The following is a 16,262-nucleotide window of genomic DNA, read 5'->3' on the forward strand; positions in this document are numbered from 1 at the left end:
ACCCCAGCCAATTCCCTTTCCATTCCCTTTCCATTCCGTCGCCCCTTAGCCCCGCTCCCAACTCAGCTTCTTTGAGGTATGGGGTTGCGGGGACAAGCCGTTGCCCTGCCCGGTGTCCAGCCGCTGCCGTCCAGTCCGCGCGCCAGCGAAGCGCCAGGCGAGGTCCCACGGACGGAGGGCTCCGGGTCCCCGTGTTCCAGCCGCTCGGGCCGCTAAGGCCGCCGCCGCCTCCCCGACTCGCAGGGCTCCACGCCCGGCTGCAGCGCTGCCAGGCTCCAGCGCCCTCGCCACCACCGCCAAAGGGCCTGGCCGGCCGGGCGGGGATGTCCGCGAGGCCGGCGGAGACCTCCTTCTCCGAGCAGGGCCCCCCACCCAAAGCCGGGGGTCCGGGTTACCCTTCCCCGCCCCCCGCGCAGGTGTGAGCGCTCGCGGGTCCACCCGGGCGGGCGTTGAGTGTGAATCCAGCGCGTGTGCGCGGAGGGAGCGCGGGCGCGGGGGAGGGCGCGGGGCGGGAGTGTGTGCGCGCGTGCCACTCCACTCCGGGGCTTTGTGCGAGCCCGGGCGATAGCATCGGCGGCGGCTGGAGAAGGAGGAGGAGGAGGAGGAGCGGCGGGAGAGACGCGTGCCAAGCCTGCCCGCCAGCGCCCCGCAGCCGGGGCAGGTGGGAGCCCCGCGCGGGAGCCGAGCGAGCCGGAGCCGCCGAGTCCGAGCGCAGCCCGGGCGGAGTCCCAGGAGCCTCGCTCGCTCGCTCGCTCGCGGGCAGCCCGTGGGCGGCAGCCGGGCGGGGCGGGCGCCGGCGGGGCGGCCCCCCCAGTAAGATGTGCGCGGCGCCGCGGGGCGCCCCCCACTCGCAGCGGCGCTCGGGAGCCGGAGCCGGGCAGCTGGGCCAGGCGGCGCCTTGGGGGCTGCTGCGCGCCGGCGCCTAGTGCAGCCCGCCGCCCCAGGGAGCCCCGCCACGGCCGCGCCCCGGGCACGCTCGGCGGGCGCCCAACGATGACCGCTCCCTGGCGGCGCCTCCGGACTCTGCTTTGGGAATACTGGGCCGGGCTCCTCGTGTGCGCCTTCTGGATCCCGGACTCGCGCGGGATGCCCCACGTCATCCGGATCGGTAAGGGGCTCCCCCGGAGCCGGGGATGTGCGTGCGCCCTTGGGTAGGCAGGGGTGGGCATGGAGACACGATCTCAAGAGATTTTTTTTTTTACCTCTCCGCGGGCAGCAGGGACGGAATGAGGGGGGACCCCTGGGGAGCTCGTGCGGGCTAGGACAAAGTTCCAAAGCCTGCATCGTGGGCCTCACTTTTGGGCACCGAGGCCGAGACGGGCGAGGGGCCCTGGGCCCGCCAGGGGAGGCCAGACGTGGCTAAGATGTAGCCGAGCGGTACCGGCCTCCGCCGAGTTGCGGGGCGCGCTTCGATCGCGGCCGTTCCCGCACCCTCAGCCGCAGATGGAGTTGTGCGGTTGAGCCGGTGGCTCAACGGAGCGGGAACCCAGGGCAGGCGCCAACTTCTCTCCAGCGCTCGCAATCCGTGGGAACCTGGCTACCACCCGGGCCGGGGCTCCAGAGCAAAGCGCGCGGTCAGGATCCAGGTGGGAGGGAAGGGGGCGACCCTCCCGGCGGGTCCCCTGACAGTCCCCAGGTGTTGCGCACAGGAGGGGCAGCTCCCCGCTGGCTACTTCTGGCGGGCTCGGCCACCGAGCCTGGGACAGTGCGGGTAGATGCGGGAAGGGAACGGCAGAGCGCGCCCGGTGTGCAGCGGGAGAAGAGGGGCTTAGCGAGTGGTGGCGTAAAGTTAGCCCCAAACCTGCCGCATCAGTCGGCGGCTTCGGGGCTGCGCGCGGCTGTCAGAGGCTCCGATGTTCCGCGTCTCTTCTAGCCCTTCTAGCCCTTCTCTGAGCTTTTAACTTTGTTGTGGGCGCCCCGGGCTCCCCAGTAGTGGCGCGCCGGGCTGCGCGGGACCATGGAGAAGGGGTCGGAATACGTGTCCCGGGTGCCCGCGACTGCCAGGGTTGGGCTCGGCCTGGCCACACGGCAGTCTCCGTTATGCAGGCCCTGCGCCCGCCGCCAGCCCGATGCCCCTGGGCCGCCTGGGGTTCTCGAGCCTCTGGCCCGTCTTGGATCCCGAAGCCCCCCCTCCCAGCAGAGCTGCTCTACTCCCCCGCAGCTCCGCTCCTGCGCGGGCCCTGAGCTGCCAGCGCGGGAGGGCTGCAGGGAACCGAGTGGCCCGCTTGGTGCTTGTACTTGAGGTTTTTCGAGGGACTGTGGGAAATCCTGGAGGGTCTGTCTTTCTTCCCCTTGGGCACTCTCTCCTTGAACTCCCAAGTCTGTAAGGGAAAGAGCTGGGCCTCGGGGGCTCTTGCCCCTAGAGGCGGAGGATTCTGAACCCTCTCCAGGAATAACCCTTTGCAACCCGGACTGCTCCTGGCCAAGCACTGAAACGTGTTCTCTGTATTATTATTATTTTGCCAGCCCCAATACCCAATTGGGGGGACCATTCCAGGGAACAGGGATCAATCCTGGTTTTTCTCCTTCCTTCCCGCTTTTTTTCTGAGAGGTCCTGTATAGTTGGGTGCCCTTGGGAGGAAATTGGGGGAACCCCAATGGTGCCATGTGCCCACGCATTGCAGTTCCTCTTCCATGGCCCCTGCACCATGGGAAGGGTTTGTGTGGCTAATTCAGCCTAGACATCGAGGTATCTGGGGGCCCTGGATAGACGGAGTAACATATGAGGGTAGCTCTAGAAGGATGTACTGGGAGCATTAGGATATGTCATATTGTGCAGTCCCCTCTAACTGCGAAATTGACTTGGACTGGGGGGGGGTGTCCCTTTCTGCGTGGAGCGAAGGCTCCGAGCCTGCCCGCCCTTTCTTGGGTACAGTGTGTAGTAATACAATTAAGGATGGCAGAGCCCTTCTCTCTTTTCATCTTTTTCATGTTAAGCCCCGGGATTAATTAGCGTGTCTGCCCAGGCCATTTATATCTGAGAGCCCTGCCCTGGTTGGTTCCCAGCCCAAGAACTGGGGTGCTGTGCTGATGCCAAACGTGACCGCTGGAGCTGTGCCAATGTGGATGGAAGAGGGAAGGGAAGGGAAGGCTTCGCTTCCATCAGAGCTTCCTAGGGTGTTCAGCTTCAGTCTTTTTCATCCAGGGAATGAGTCTGAGATGGAACGAAGAGGGGAGGGAGGGATACCCTTGGGCATGGCATTGGGGACAAAATGTGGCTGAAACCAAGCACACCCCTTGGCTGGGCCCCATGTCCTTGGCTCTTCCCATGTAGCCTTGTCTCAGGGCTCAGGTTGGGGTTCTCAGAATGGAGGCCAGAAATTGGGTTCTGGAGACAGTACTGGGGAACCGAATCTTCTCCAATAATGGGGTGGTACTAACACCCACCTGAAAGACTGTTTTTCCTGCAGGTATACCAAGAGGCTCTCTGGGATGGGCAGCGGCGTTCCGACCCTATCTCTTTGTGCCTCTTATGGGGACTGAAATTTCCTCTTAGACAAGGAGATGGATAGCCGAGTCCTGTGACAAAGTGTTCAAACAATCCGGCTTGAATAGATGAATTGCATTGCTCTGTCTTTTTGTAATTGTGTCTATCAGAGGGAGAGGTCAAGGCATTGATTGCTTGGATGGTTTGCAAGTAACAAAGGAGAGTGAGGGAGAGAGCGAGGGAGAGGGAGTAATTGGATTGTAGTCTGCAGGAAAAAAATGATCATTGATTATTTTATATGAATATGTGGAAGATGTATTCTGTGTGATTATCAAGTGCTGCTCATTGAAGGCTTTCAAGGCATATTGTTCTGCATTTTATTATTATTATTATCATCGTTATTATTCTTCAGATGGAACCTGGTCTTAACCCACGAAAAGCAGTTTAATGCCTGGGTTCTCATAGCCAAGTGGGGCTGAAGGGCCTCCTGGTGGATTTTCTGCTTCTGTGGCTGGCAGCCTCAAAGGGCCCAGGGTTGGCCAGAGGGCCTTGGATTTTCTGCTTTGTCTACACCAATATATGGGCCCACCTAGGTCCAATCAATGTCAAGAGTCAGTTTTCCCATCTGTAAGCTGTTGGCATTTTTCTGGTGGTTTGGGATAGGCTGAGGTTTCCAAGTTCCCTGGGGAGCAGGCTGGTGGGGGTGGGGGGGCCATTGTAGGTGTCACAAGTGGGTCTCCTATTATGCTACATACCTCCCTGGCATGGAGACCAGCTTGGCATTTGAAAAGCAAGCAGACAGCAGTGATGGCAGGAAGCAAGAGGATAGTGGGGCTCTCTAGCCACCCAGAGCCAAGGGATTGCAGTGACAGAAAGCAGGTGGGTGCCCGTGTCTGAAGAGCTGAGGCAGGTGGGGTGCAGGGCAGGGTTTAGTTTTGGACTCAGAGCATTTAGACTGAGCTGAACTTAGCTGCAGGAACCTGAGCCCAGGCTGGGGAGCCCAGCAGGCAGCCTTAGTCTGTTTCTGTGGGGTGTCACCCCCCCCAAGAGCACCAAGCCCAAGGGCTGTCCAGTTCGAAATCGCATTTGGATCAGTTCTTCCTGCAAATGGTCCTGAACGTGTGTTTGTCTCTAGAGTTTGGGAGCCGCTGCCTGTAAAACAATGAGGAATTTCTCGTAGTGACTGGTGATGCACTGAAACATCCCCGCCGTGTAGGAGCAGACAGGAGTTGAATGAAGATCAATAGGGTTTCCCCCTGGAAGTAAATAGCTTCAGACAAGACCTGGGAGTGGCCCGAGGGGCCTTCGAAAGCATTCACTTGAGGAATTTCTGCCTCCCCTGCCAGGGGAGCCAGCTGCTCCCAACCTCCCAGCCGCCTGCTTCCCTCCTGCTCCTGTCGGAGTCTCAGGGCTTCTCCAAGCCTGCCTCGCACTGCGCTAAACAGGCTTTTGACGTCAGGATGATCTGGGGGCTTTAGAGGTGGTTGATGCAGGGGTACACCAGAGCCCTTTCCATGAGCACCAGCCAAGGTCAAAGGCAGCCCCCTGCTGCGTTTGACCACAAAGGGCCCTGAGGACCAGCCCCTGAGCCCACTCTGCACCACCACTATTTGCTAGAGAGTTGGCTGCTATTTTCCCCTCTCCAAGAGTGCAAGACAGCTTGGCTACATTTAGGGCTTCTTTTCCCAGCCCCCTCACACCCTATACTCACTCTGTCCCTCATCTTCACACCCCTGGGAAACAGCCACCTCTGGGAGGAGGTGCTGAAGATTCCAGATGCTCCCACCTCCCTGCCTGACTCTGGATGGTCCAGGTTAAGCTCAGGAGTCTGCTGGGGTGCTTTTGAGGGGGAGATCTGCTGGGATGCTAGGCAGCTGGAACCCTTGACGCGTCACGGAGGCCAAGTCGCTGCTATGTGGAGGCCCCAGTTAACAGCTCTGGCTGCCTCCTTCCTATCTACCTGACTGATGCCTACAAGGGGGAGACCAGAGCACAGACTGGGCTCTGCTGGGTCCCCTGGCCCCGCCTGGCAACAGGCAGCAAGGGCTGGGACTGGCTCCCCTAGTGGGAGCCAGGCTCCTCTGTACAGCTCTGCTCCTCCTCCTTCCCAGGCAGGGCATTGGGGTGGTGAGGGTGAGGGTAAGGGTGGGTGGTGCTGAGCTCCAATGCCCACCTTCTCCCCCTTTGGGGGTTGGTTCGCTGTGGCGCATATGGTTGACTGGAACCCTCTTTCCCGCGTGCCCATTCCAGACGGCAGCACCAGGGGGCAGTGTGCCTGTGCAGAGGTGCCAGAGCTTCTCCTTCCTGGGACCCCACCTGGTCAGGAGCAAAATCAAAACAAACCATCAGGCCTACCGTTCTTCTGAGCTGCCCATGGTGGTGCCTGCCTTTCGGAGGATCTATGAGGTGGGATGGTGGTGAACAGTGAACACTCAGCCAAGGGATCTCCAGGGCATTGTTTCAGCTTATGACCCACGCGGACACCAAGTGCCCCTGTTGCTGGTAATAAAGATAGTGCGTGGTGGACGCAGCCAGTCTAGCTGCAGCTTCAGATCTGGGAACCAGCTGTGGGGTCTGTGGAGAGCAAGTGGCTGTTTTCATGGGGGCTGAGTGCAGGTCTAGGTGGGTTTTCTGGGGCTGGGCTGTGATGTTGAACCCTTCAGTGATGTTTTCAGAGTAAGGCTCTCCCTGAGCACGGGCTTTTTGCCTGTCCTGAAAGAGGTTGGGGTGTTGTACTCTTTGTACTCACACTGGCTACATGCACCCCTTTGTCCTGGCTTCTGGTCTCTGCTCAAAGCTCTCATCTAGCTCTCATCTCTGGAAGGGTGGATTCTCTCTTGGGATCACCAATATACCCACCCATCGAGACCCCCTCTGCTCTGGGATTCCAGCCTCTACCAGACCGTCCTCAAAGATATAACCCCCACCCTACCCGCCCCATCCTGCCCTCCTGTAAGAGGGAACTTGTAGACAGAGAAGGTGGATGGTGAGTGCGCTCTTAGCTCTACTTTCCATCCCCCTTAAACCACCCTCCCCCCAACCTTCCATAATGGATTTTATAAGGGTCATTTTCTTTTAAAGTAAATCTAGCATCTCACCTGACAGCTGCCTAGCCTGGAGCAACGAAGCCAGGTTCTGGGGTAGGGGTTACTGTCCAGCCTGCAGACACTATGGGCTGGTGAAAGAGCAGCTGCTCCACCCTGTCCCCCCACCTCCAGTTAATTCTCTTCCCTAGTGTATGCACCTGGACGCCTCTGGTAGCAGATAGAGACCTGACATGAGGGAAGCAGCCCTGCTCAGTATCTGCAGCACAGCAGATATGGGAGAGGCCTGCTCATAGGGGCTTCCATCTTTCTCTCTGTGAATTGGGGCTGACTATTCCTGTTGTTTAGCTAAATAGGTGCTATGTCCTTTACAAAAAACTGAAATGTTCAAAGAGGAACATTTCCTGCAGTCTAAGGAGTGAAGGAGTTGACCTTGCACCTGAGGAATCATAAGGTACCTAGGGAACAAGATTTGGGGAGGCTCTCTGGATTCTTCTGCCCTTGTATGCTGAAGTGAGTGTGGGCAGCACCTTCAGATTTGTGTTTTTATGTTCCTCTCTGGCTTTGTGCTCATACCTGTGTGTGTCTGCATATGTGAGCGTATGTATGCATGTACCTGTTTACACCTGAATGTGCATGTATTTGTGTGCCTGTGTGTATGCATATTCATGTCTGTGTGCAGATATATATCTGTATGCTCATGTACATGTGCTGTGCTCAGATGTGCATGGCTATGTGTTTCTTTGTACGTGCATTGTGTGTAGACCTGTGTATATATATATATATATGCACTTGTGTGCATGTACATATGGCCATATGTGTCTGTGAGTACATTTATGTGCCCACCTATGTGTGCATATGTGTGTATCTGTGTATTTGGGGGAACTCTGTCAAGGCACCCCCATTTATTTTACAGTTTCTATATTCCTCTTCTCTTTGTCCTTCAGAGACAAAACCTGAATTGAGTGGAAGGGGCTGGTGGTCCTTAGCCACATTCTAGGGCAGTCCCCTAGAGCATTCTGCATCGCCCTGCCCCACCATGTTTATTTCCTTTGCACTTACCTCCTTACTCCCACTGCCTCCTGCTCCAGTCTGGCCCTCTTCTCTCCCAAAGCTCACTTTCCCTCAGCCTTCGCCTCCCTTTGACCTTTCTACCTTGTTTGCTGTGCTTATTGACCTCAGCTTCAGTTGAGCTTATGGGTATATCTGGGGCTTTCTGTCATGTGCCTATGTCTAACTCCCTGTGTAGACAGAACTGCTCAGGGCACGAAGGCCACTGCTCATGGTCGCTACTCAAGGCAGAATGGATGAAATGCTTTGCAGACGAGCACTGTATTTCATGGATTCCTCCCCCCTCTGCCACATCTCTGCAGTCTGCATCAGGCTTGTGTGTAGGAGTTTATTCTTTCTTGGCTCCTGGAAACCTGTGTCCAAGTTTGAGGTGTGAGTGTGGATGCTGAGAAACATCAGAGTTTGGAAGTGGACTTGTACCCAACAATAGTTCATTTAGGTTAAACCAAATTCTGCTGGTTTTGACCTCCAAGAATTTCATGAAGTTGGATCACATTTGACTTTGTGGGGTTATTGTGAGGATTATAGAAGATGAAGTATATGGGACCGGCGCGGTGGCGCTAGAGGTAAGGTGTCTGCCTTGCCAGCGCTAGCCTAGGACGGAACTCGGTTCTATCCCCCGGCGTCCCATATGGTCCCCCAAGCCAGGGGCGAATTCTGAGCACATAGCCAGGAGTAACCCCTGAGCGTCACCCGGTGTGGCCCAAAAACCAAAAAAAAAAAAAAAGATGAAATATATACAACTCTGCACAGTGCCTCATGCTTAGTGGGGTGGGGGATGAGGGAGCCTCAAGAGAGGCCAAATTCTGCCATCAGACTCCAAACTCTGAGGCTGAGTCTCATGTACCATCTGCCTCATACCCATTCTGCTGCCACCCAGTAAGCATTGCCTCTTTGTACTGGGGATGGCTTCAGCATCCAGGATAGTTTCCTACCAGCACAGGGGGCCAGAGAGGTGCCAAGACCTTCCTAGGATGTGCCTGCAGGTCAACTTTTGTGTCCTCCTGGCCTGTTACCAATCATGCCCTTGCAATCCATGGGGTCTTGTGCTTCTAGCGTTTGTAACCTTTTTGTGAAACTGCATTTTGCACGTGTTCAGGGTCATGGGGGTGCACTTGTAGAACTGGCTCTAAGAGCCTTGACAAGTCTTTCAATAGCATGTCAGGTTCTGTTTCCTGGACAGACCAGTATGGCCTGTGAGGGTCTGTAGCTGGGTGCTGGGACTCAGGGGAGAGATAGTGCTGGTTCTTCTGGGAGACACCAGTTAATGAGGCCCCAGCAAGAGCAGAGAGCCGAGAAGAGGAGAGTCCCTTGGTGATCTTACAGATCAGAAATAATGAGATGGAGTGAGATCCAGAGGGAGTGGCGGCTTAAACTCCAAATCCTTTGGTGTCACACTGAATGCTGGTTAAGAATGGTGGAGGGAAAAGGAAGCACCGGAAGGAGCTGAGCTTCTGGTTTGTGTGAAAGGGGTTCCGGTCCGTTTGGCACAATAGAGTCTAGCACCATTAAAGGGCCTGGTGTTGGCAGGCTGCCGATTGACGAGGGCTGTCCACGTCCTCAACACAACTGCAGGGATGAACTCTTTAAATATGGGAGTGAGGGGGACTTCCACACAGAGTTCCTGCATCTGCTTTGCAGAACTGAAATATGAGATTCCAAGAAGGCTGCCCAATTGGGCGGAAAAGTAGGAGCAGAGAGCCAAGGACTTCCCAGGGCTCTAGGCTTCACGTTTCCTGTCTGTGCTGAAGAATCATTTAGTCCAGCCTGGAAAGAGCCCCCAGGGGTTATTCTAGGCCTCTGGTTCTCAAATACAAGTGTGTAGCAGTGTCCCCTGCTGGGCTCCTTGGAATATAGATTTCTGGGTCCATCCCTGGAGCTGTGGACTCAAGAAGTTCAGGCCTAAGACTTGCTTTTTAATGGGTTTCCAGGTTGAATTGGTGCTACTCAATGGAGACTATGCTTTGAGAAGCTCTGCTCTAAATCTCCTGAAGGATCCCCACCCCTTGCCCTGTGGGGCTGGTGGGTTCTTTATATCTCCTCTGACAGCAAGTTCCCACATACTCAACCTGGCTTTGTTCTTAATCATTATGATCTTTTATGTGGGGATGAAATTTCAGGCAGTGTTCTGGAGGCCAAGGAACACCCCTTCTGCATGATACTTGGCCTAGCTATACAAGCCTGAGGTCTGGCATTCTGGTCTGGTGACTAGTGTGCTTGGGCTAGCAGTTCTGGAATGGTAGAGAGGGCCCAGGGCCCCAGAGCACATGCCATGCACACAGCACATGCTCTAGAACTCCTATTGCAAATGTTTTGACCTATTACAATATTGGTTGCAAATTGGTTGCAAATCTCCCTTTATAATGTGAATGTGTCATACATTCACCTTGGATCCTGCAAGTAGTTCTGAAATTCATCCAACTCTTATTCTCTCCCTCTCAACTGGGTCACTTGGGGTAAAGTCACTTAGTTTTTCTAAGCTTAGATTCCTTCCATGTGAAGTGGGTATACCATGAGGTTTGATCTCTGGTGATTTGCATAAGAATGCCCATGCCCAGCATATAGGGAAGCTCTCAATAGTTATTAACAATCTGTGATAATCCCTAAGGTTCCACATTAGAACCTATGGATATACTTACAGATTCTAGAATTTGACAGCCTGAGCTTGAAGATTATTTGTGTCACTTCCTACATGTAAGATCCTGGGAAGATGATTTAATCTCTCAAGATAATGATAATGGTAGTGCCTACTTCATGGGTTTTATAAGGATTAAGTGAGTAAATGCATTTAAAATATCGCGGCCCTGGCAATAAGTACTTGGTAATGTTTGCCATCACTCTTAACTCGCATGATCCCTCTGTCCACTGATTCTAGTTTGGGTTTGATTCCCATTCTACTTGGTAGCCCCACAGAAATATAAAGGCATTTGTCCAGATTCACACTGCCCAATTCTTCTAGGGTGCAGTCAAGCACCACCAGGGTACTGCTCGTGAACTGAAATCTGCACACACAATCACCACAGATTTCCATTTCAGTGTCTAGTTATCTATCCCTACGTTTCTTCTGCCCTCAGCTGCCATGTCACTCTAGTTATGTGAGCTGGTGTTCTTAGAGACTCATAAAACCATTTCCAGAGCATGGCTGCTGGTCTATAATTTTTCTCCTATTCCCTTTGGCAGCTGATCTTTGGAGCCTACAGGCAGGACCTATCATTTATTCCTAGCATAGTTGAACTGGGCTTCTGGACAGTGATTCTGGATCTTTATTTCTGGATCACTTAAAGCCTATTCCTCTTCCTTTATCCTGGGGAAGTGGGCATGCCTCATCCCTTCTTCCTCCATGACTTACCCCTGGTTGAGGGAGTTGATGGTGCAGCAGTTCAATCATTATTGGCCACTAATATGGAATTGCTGCTCTGGCCAGTGGAGTTTTTATATCTTCTTTTCTGTTATTTGGCCTGCTTTCATTGCATCTGAGTTTGGGGTGGACAAGTCAGCCATCAACATGTCAGGCAGAGAATGACCAATGACAAAATTCTCTTGGCTTTCTTCAAGGCTCTTTGACCTGCCACCCTCCAGTTGAACAAGCCTCATACTTCCACTGGCTTTTTCCTGCTTTTATTTGGCCACAAGCAGCATCTCCAGTCATGCTGGGGCCTTCATGCCTCATATTCTGCTCCATGTCTACCATTTTAGGTATGTAGAGGCTCTGAGACTCTTCATCTCTGGGTCTTTGTACTTGCTGTTCATTCTATCTGGTCAACTTCAAGTATACTTCAGGAGTCAGCAAACATGGCTTTTTCTCCCAAAACCTTTCTTCACACATATCTACTTTATTGGACACCCACCACACCCTGCTTATAGCACTTGCTATTTTTGTATTTCCATTAATAATTTGTAATAGGCAAGAACTATGCTGGCTGGAATCAGATAGCTTAATTCTTACTTTATTCAGTGCATCCAGCATGGTCCATGACTTAGTAGTATGTAGTTAATTGTAGATGGCTTTCTTTGTTGAATAAATGAGATCATTGATAAAGTTAATTATTTGGTGTTAACTTATTTAATCTCTCTGTTCTTTAGTTCAACACTCTACCCATCTGGTCATCATGGACCAGACCATGAGAAACCTTATTAGAATCTTCTGTGAAGCCAAGGAATTGGTGCCGTCTATGGTACTTCTTTGAATCTTCCATTTGGTATTTTCTATGCCAAGCCCTTGTCATGCAGTCTCCTGGTAGATAGGGAGGTTCGGAAGGGTGATCCTTCTCTCCCACACCATATAAAGGTCCTCACATGCATTTTGGAAGTTGTCTACTTCAAGAAGAGACCCAGGCAAAAATGTATGATCTTCCTGCTTGTCGTAATACATACCATGAGGAGGTATAAACAATGGGCCTATACTGCAGCTTTGTGTAATATAGAGATTTTCACCTGAAAAGTCAGAATGTATAGCAGTTCACCTGGACCGTTTAGCCTTGGAGGTGTGGTATCATCCACGCAGGGTGTAGGAAGGCATGGATGTGTGTATGTAAATGTCAGTGTGCTTGTAAGAATCCCCCAGTGGGAGATCTCCCAGTTGGACTTCTGCCTCTCTATCCCAGGCTTCCCAGATTAGTTCTTTCCAGTCCTTTTTCTTATGTTAAGTTTTGATGACTTAGAACAGTAACTTTCCTTTGAAGGACCAGAGAAAAGGAAAACACCAGTGTAGGTCTAAGTTCCCAGCTGTCTGGTTTGTCCTGTTTGCCCTATCAACAAGGCTGAGAGAGTGAGGCTGGTACCATTTTCAGGGAGCCCAGTATGGGGTCAGGCCCCTCTGCCGGTTTCCCTTCTCAAGGAAACAGATGAGCACTCTAAGCTCTAAGCAAAAGGAGCCCATTGCCCATATGCCATTTTTCCTGCCCAGTTTAATAGTGGTGACAGCCGTCTATTTTACTTGTCTTGTAACAACGAATCAATAAATAAAATATGGGTAACACTCGGGTTTCACTGAATTATGGCTGGTTCATGGGGGGCTGAGGACAGGAGGAGGTGTTGAGCAGAGATAGGCTCTCCAGCTGCTGGTGGGAGGAGCTGAGCCCTTCTGTCTTCCTTGGGATTCAGGAAGTCATTCTGGCAAGGTCACGCTGTTGGAAGTCTCTGTGCATAGGCAGAGACACCCTCAAATGTTGGGGCTTCAGGAGTGAGAGCTGCCCTCATGCTGTTCATTTCTAGATTTGGAAAATGAGGGCTGAAAGGGCAATTAGCTTGCGCTGCCTCTCTTGGTGAGCCCTGGGGAAAATGAGATAAAACTGGGCTCTCGACCCCCATCTGTGAAGGAAACTCCCCCTCTCTCTCTCTCAACCTCTCTTATCCTCCCTGTATGTGTTTGCATTTGAGGTTTTAAATCTGCAATCTTAAGAGAAAGAGAGAGACTAGTTGTTGTTGTTTTTTTCTTGTGGTGGCAAAACAGACATTTAAACCATTTTTCCACAGTGAGGGAGAAATACAAATCAGATTCATGTGTGTTTATAAAAGCTCCCAGATAATGATACACCCTGTGTAGTTTGGCAAGAGGCAGGGAAATTAAAGTTCACCCTTAACCTCTGTATTCAGCACCCTGGAGAGTGGCCAGACCCTGGGGTAGCCAAGAGGGGGTGGACTGGGGGAGGTATTTGTAGGCTGATGCTTTTAGGCAGGGTGAGATGGTCAGTGGAAGATTCTGCTAAATGAGTTTTCTGACTGCTGTTCCTCTTGGAGTCTGGTACTCATGAACTGGACTGAGATGTTTGGCAGGCACACAGTAGGCTGGGTAAGGACTATTTTTGCTACCCAAATTGAGTAATTATCGATAAAGGAAAATGAAGCCCATGTGTGGACTTCCTCCCCTTTCTCCCCTTTTTTTTTCTCCCACATACAAATCGTTGCTAAATCTTTGGTGTCTTGTGCAGCTTGTCTGCTCAGGAGCAGTAGCAGATGACAAACCGAGTGAACATTCCATTGTCAAATGTTTTACCTGTTCCCAAGTGTCTTTGCTTAGCTTGTCAGCAGCACTGTTCCCGTTGCATTTGGTAAGTAGACTTGTGTCATGTATTTATATCCTGCTAAATGTGATTTCTTCAAACTATTTTTTTGTGTGTGATTATTTCCTGAGTTGTGGAGCCCTGCATGCCTATAATAGAGCTGTATTTGCTGCTAGTAAATAAAATTACTCCCTGTTCAGGTGATGGGAATTAAATGTGTCCCAGCTTTGTGGCAGCTCCCCCAAAGAACCCCAACAACACCAGGTGCTCTACCACCTGGCTGTGACTGAGAAACCTCGTGATGGTGCTGGGTATTGGCAAAGGCCTCTATCAGACAGGAATGTAAGATGCGGCATGACCTTGGCATGCCTCAGAGAAAGGGATGGGGTGGTCATCCCTGGAATGCTAAGAATTGGTTCAGGAATCACCTGGACAGACACAAAGAGTCTTGGGGTGATTGACAGAGGGACGAGCAAGGTTGACACTTGAGACCAGAATTGTGCTTTTAGAGAACTGGGCTCTCAGGCATTAGAGGAAGAGATGCTGCTACCCCCTGAAGGAGGGAGGGAAGAAAAGAGAGAGCCACAGCAGGCAGGAGGAAGTGGCAAAGAGTCTACACAGTAGGGCTGCTTCAAGCATCAAGCTCAAGCTATTACAGAGTGAATCAGGCTTGTTTTTGTGGGGTTTTTTTTAATATTTTTTTTTTTTGCTATTCCTGCTTGGATTCGCAGAATCAGAAAAATCTGCTTTGGAAATGTGGTTATTTTTATGCTGTTTGTAATTTAGTGTTTATTTCCTGTCTTTTTTTCACGTGGACTCCGGGGCTGACTCATTGATTCACCAAACATTTATGGAGTGCATTCTGTGTACTGCAGAATCCTGGGGGCTGGGGGAGGCACAGAGGGAAGGAGCTATCTCTGAATTTGGTAACTCTGAAGGTGAGGATACTAAGTCTTAACCATTTAGGTCACACAGGTCAAGTGAGAGTCCTGCACTTCTCTCGTCCTTGCCTGCCCTGGGAGCTGGGGAGGACACATGAGTTTCCTCTTCTAAAAAGCATTTAACACAACCAGCTGAGAAGCCAACTACCCACCTTCCTTCTCTTCCTTCCTCTACTCTTACCTCCCTCAACATCTTACTCCTAGGACATCTTTTGCATTATTCTTTCATTCCTACTGGACACACCCTTTCATCAAATATACCTCCTTTTGTCTTCTTGGTCCTTTCCCAGTTTCCTGCCTTCTGCAGAACCAAAACTCAGCTCTTCTCCATGAGATGCTGCATGTATATGTTGAGCAAAAGTTCTCCCTGGAAAACTCAGATTCTTCCTGCCGCGGTGGCCATCAGTCTTGCCCCTGATGTGACATAGCCATCTGTGGCTTTGAGGAGCAGACATCTAAATTAGAAGCCCATAGCTTCGGGGGTCTTATTTTTCTAGGGCCAAAGCAAAGATGCTTTCAGACAATTAAACTGAAACAGCTCTGCTTTTTGGCTCACACAGGCTCGGCCAGATTTATAATTTTTGCTTTTTTTTTTTTTTTAAAAAAAATGAGATTTTTTTTCATGGAGACAGTGATTTATGGAATAATCAATTTCTTTATCTACCTAATACATTGGAGCGATCCGTCAGTGCAAGCATCAATCTCCCCCAGAGGCCAGAGGAAGGGTGGGGGTGGGGGGCTGCGCAGAGCCCGTCAGCCTGACTCAGCTGGCAGAAGCAGCTTCCTCTGCTAGCTGCTCGGAGCCCAGTGTGGATGTGAGGCCTGTTCTCGGGACAGCTCTGCTGTTCCTGCAGCTTCATTTTGAGAAAAACAGGGGTGAAGCCTTTCTTCTCCTGGGTCTCTGTCCCAGTGTGCTGCAGTCAGAGTCTAGAGGCAGAGAGAGCACCCACACCAGTGCTTGGAAAGGTGAGGTAGCAAGCATGGGTATAGAGGTCCCAGTCCAGAGAATTGGGGTTTGTGAGGTGTAGGGCCATGAAGGTAGAATCCCGCACCAGTATCTCGTGTTCAGCACTCTTGGCCATTTCAGTAAAATCTAACATGCAGAACTGAGCTTTCTATTATGAGAGATATTCAAGGAAGGAGTGATCAGGGTGGTTCTAGAGGGCACTGGATTGTTTTCCTGCTAGTAGTCCAGGCTTTCCCAGCTGTGCAATCAGCCATGCTATACAAACCCAGATTTCTAGGTTTCCTGGAAGGCCAGACTGTGCTGCTTCTGCCATACAGTATCCATATAGGCTAGCTCCTAGTGTTGACCAGGAACTCTTCTCTCAAAGGCTGACTCTTCTTTGCTTACCTCTACCATGTAGGGACCCACTTCAGGGGCCCACAACTGTGCTGATCTGTGTCATGGCAAATGCCGTTGATCTAGCATCTTTTTTTTCCATGCTGGTGGATGGCCTCCTCCTTGATGCAGAAACTTCCGTCAAGATGGGGATGGCTGGGGCTGGAGAGATAGCATGGAGGTAAGCTGTTTGCCTTTCATGCAGAAGGTCATTGGTTCAAATCTCGGCATCCCATATAGTCCCCTGAGCCTGCCAGGAGCGATGCCTGAGCATAGAGCCAGGAGTAACCCCTGATCCAAAAACCAAAAAAAAAAAAAAAAAAACCAACGATGGTGAAAGCCATGTGCCTTCACTGGTCAGAGATAGGGCCTCCCCATGACCTTTTGCGTGGCCTGGTCAGCCAAACTTGATAAAGCAGAAACCTGTAGTTTTTA

The 16,262-nt window shown here is 51.9% G+C and overlaps 1 protein-coding gene across 1 annotated transcript in view; it reads left to right on the plus strand.

Moving 5' to 3' along the window:
* The first annotated feature begins 940 nt into the window (after window positions 1–940).
* GRIK3 (glutamate ionotropic receptor kainate type subunit 3) overlaps window positions 941–16,262 on the plus strand; it is a 189,436-nt gene continuing 174,114 nt past the window's right edge. The window contains exon 1 of the mRNA XM_049774672.1: window positions 941–1,108. Coding sequence (XP_049630629.1) covers window positions 994–1,108 — 115 coding nt within the window. The 5' untranslated portion in view covers window positions 941–993. The remainder of the gene's footprint in view (window positions 1,109–16,262) is intronic.

The sequence above is a fragment of the Suncus etruscus genome, chromosome 6, assembly GCF_024139225.1.
Source record: "Suncus etruscus isolate mSunEtr1 chromosome 6, mSunEtr1.pri.cur, whole genome shotgun sequence".
Classification (NCBI taxonomy): Eukaryota; Metazoa; Chordata; class Mammalia; order Eulipotyphla; family Soricidae; genus Suncus; species Suncus etruscus.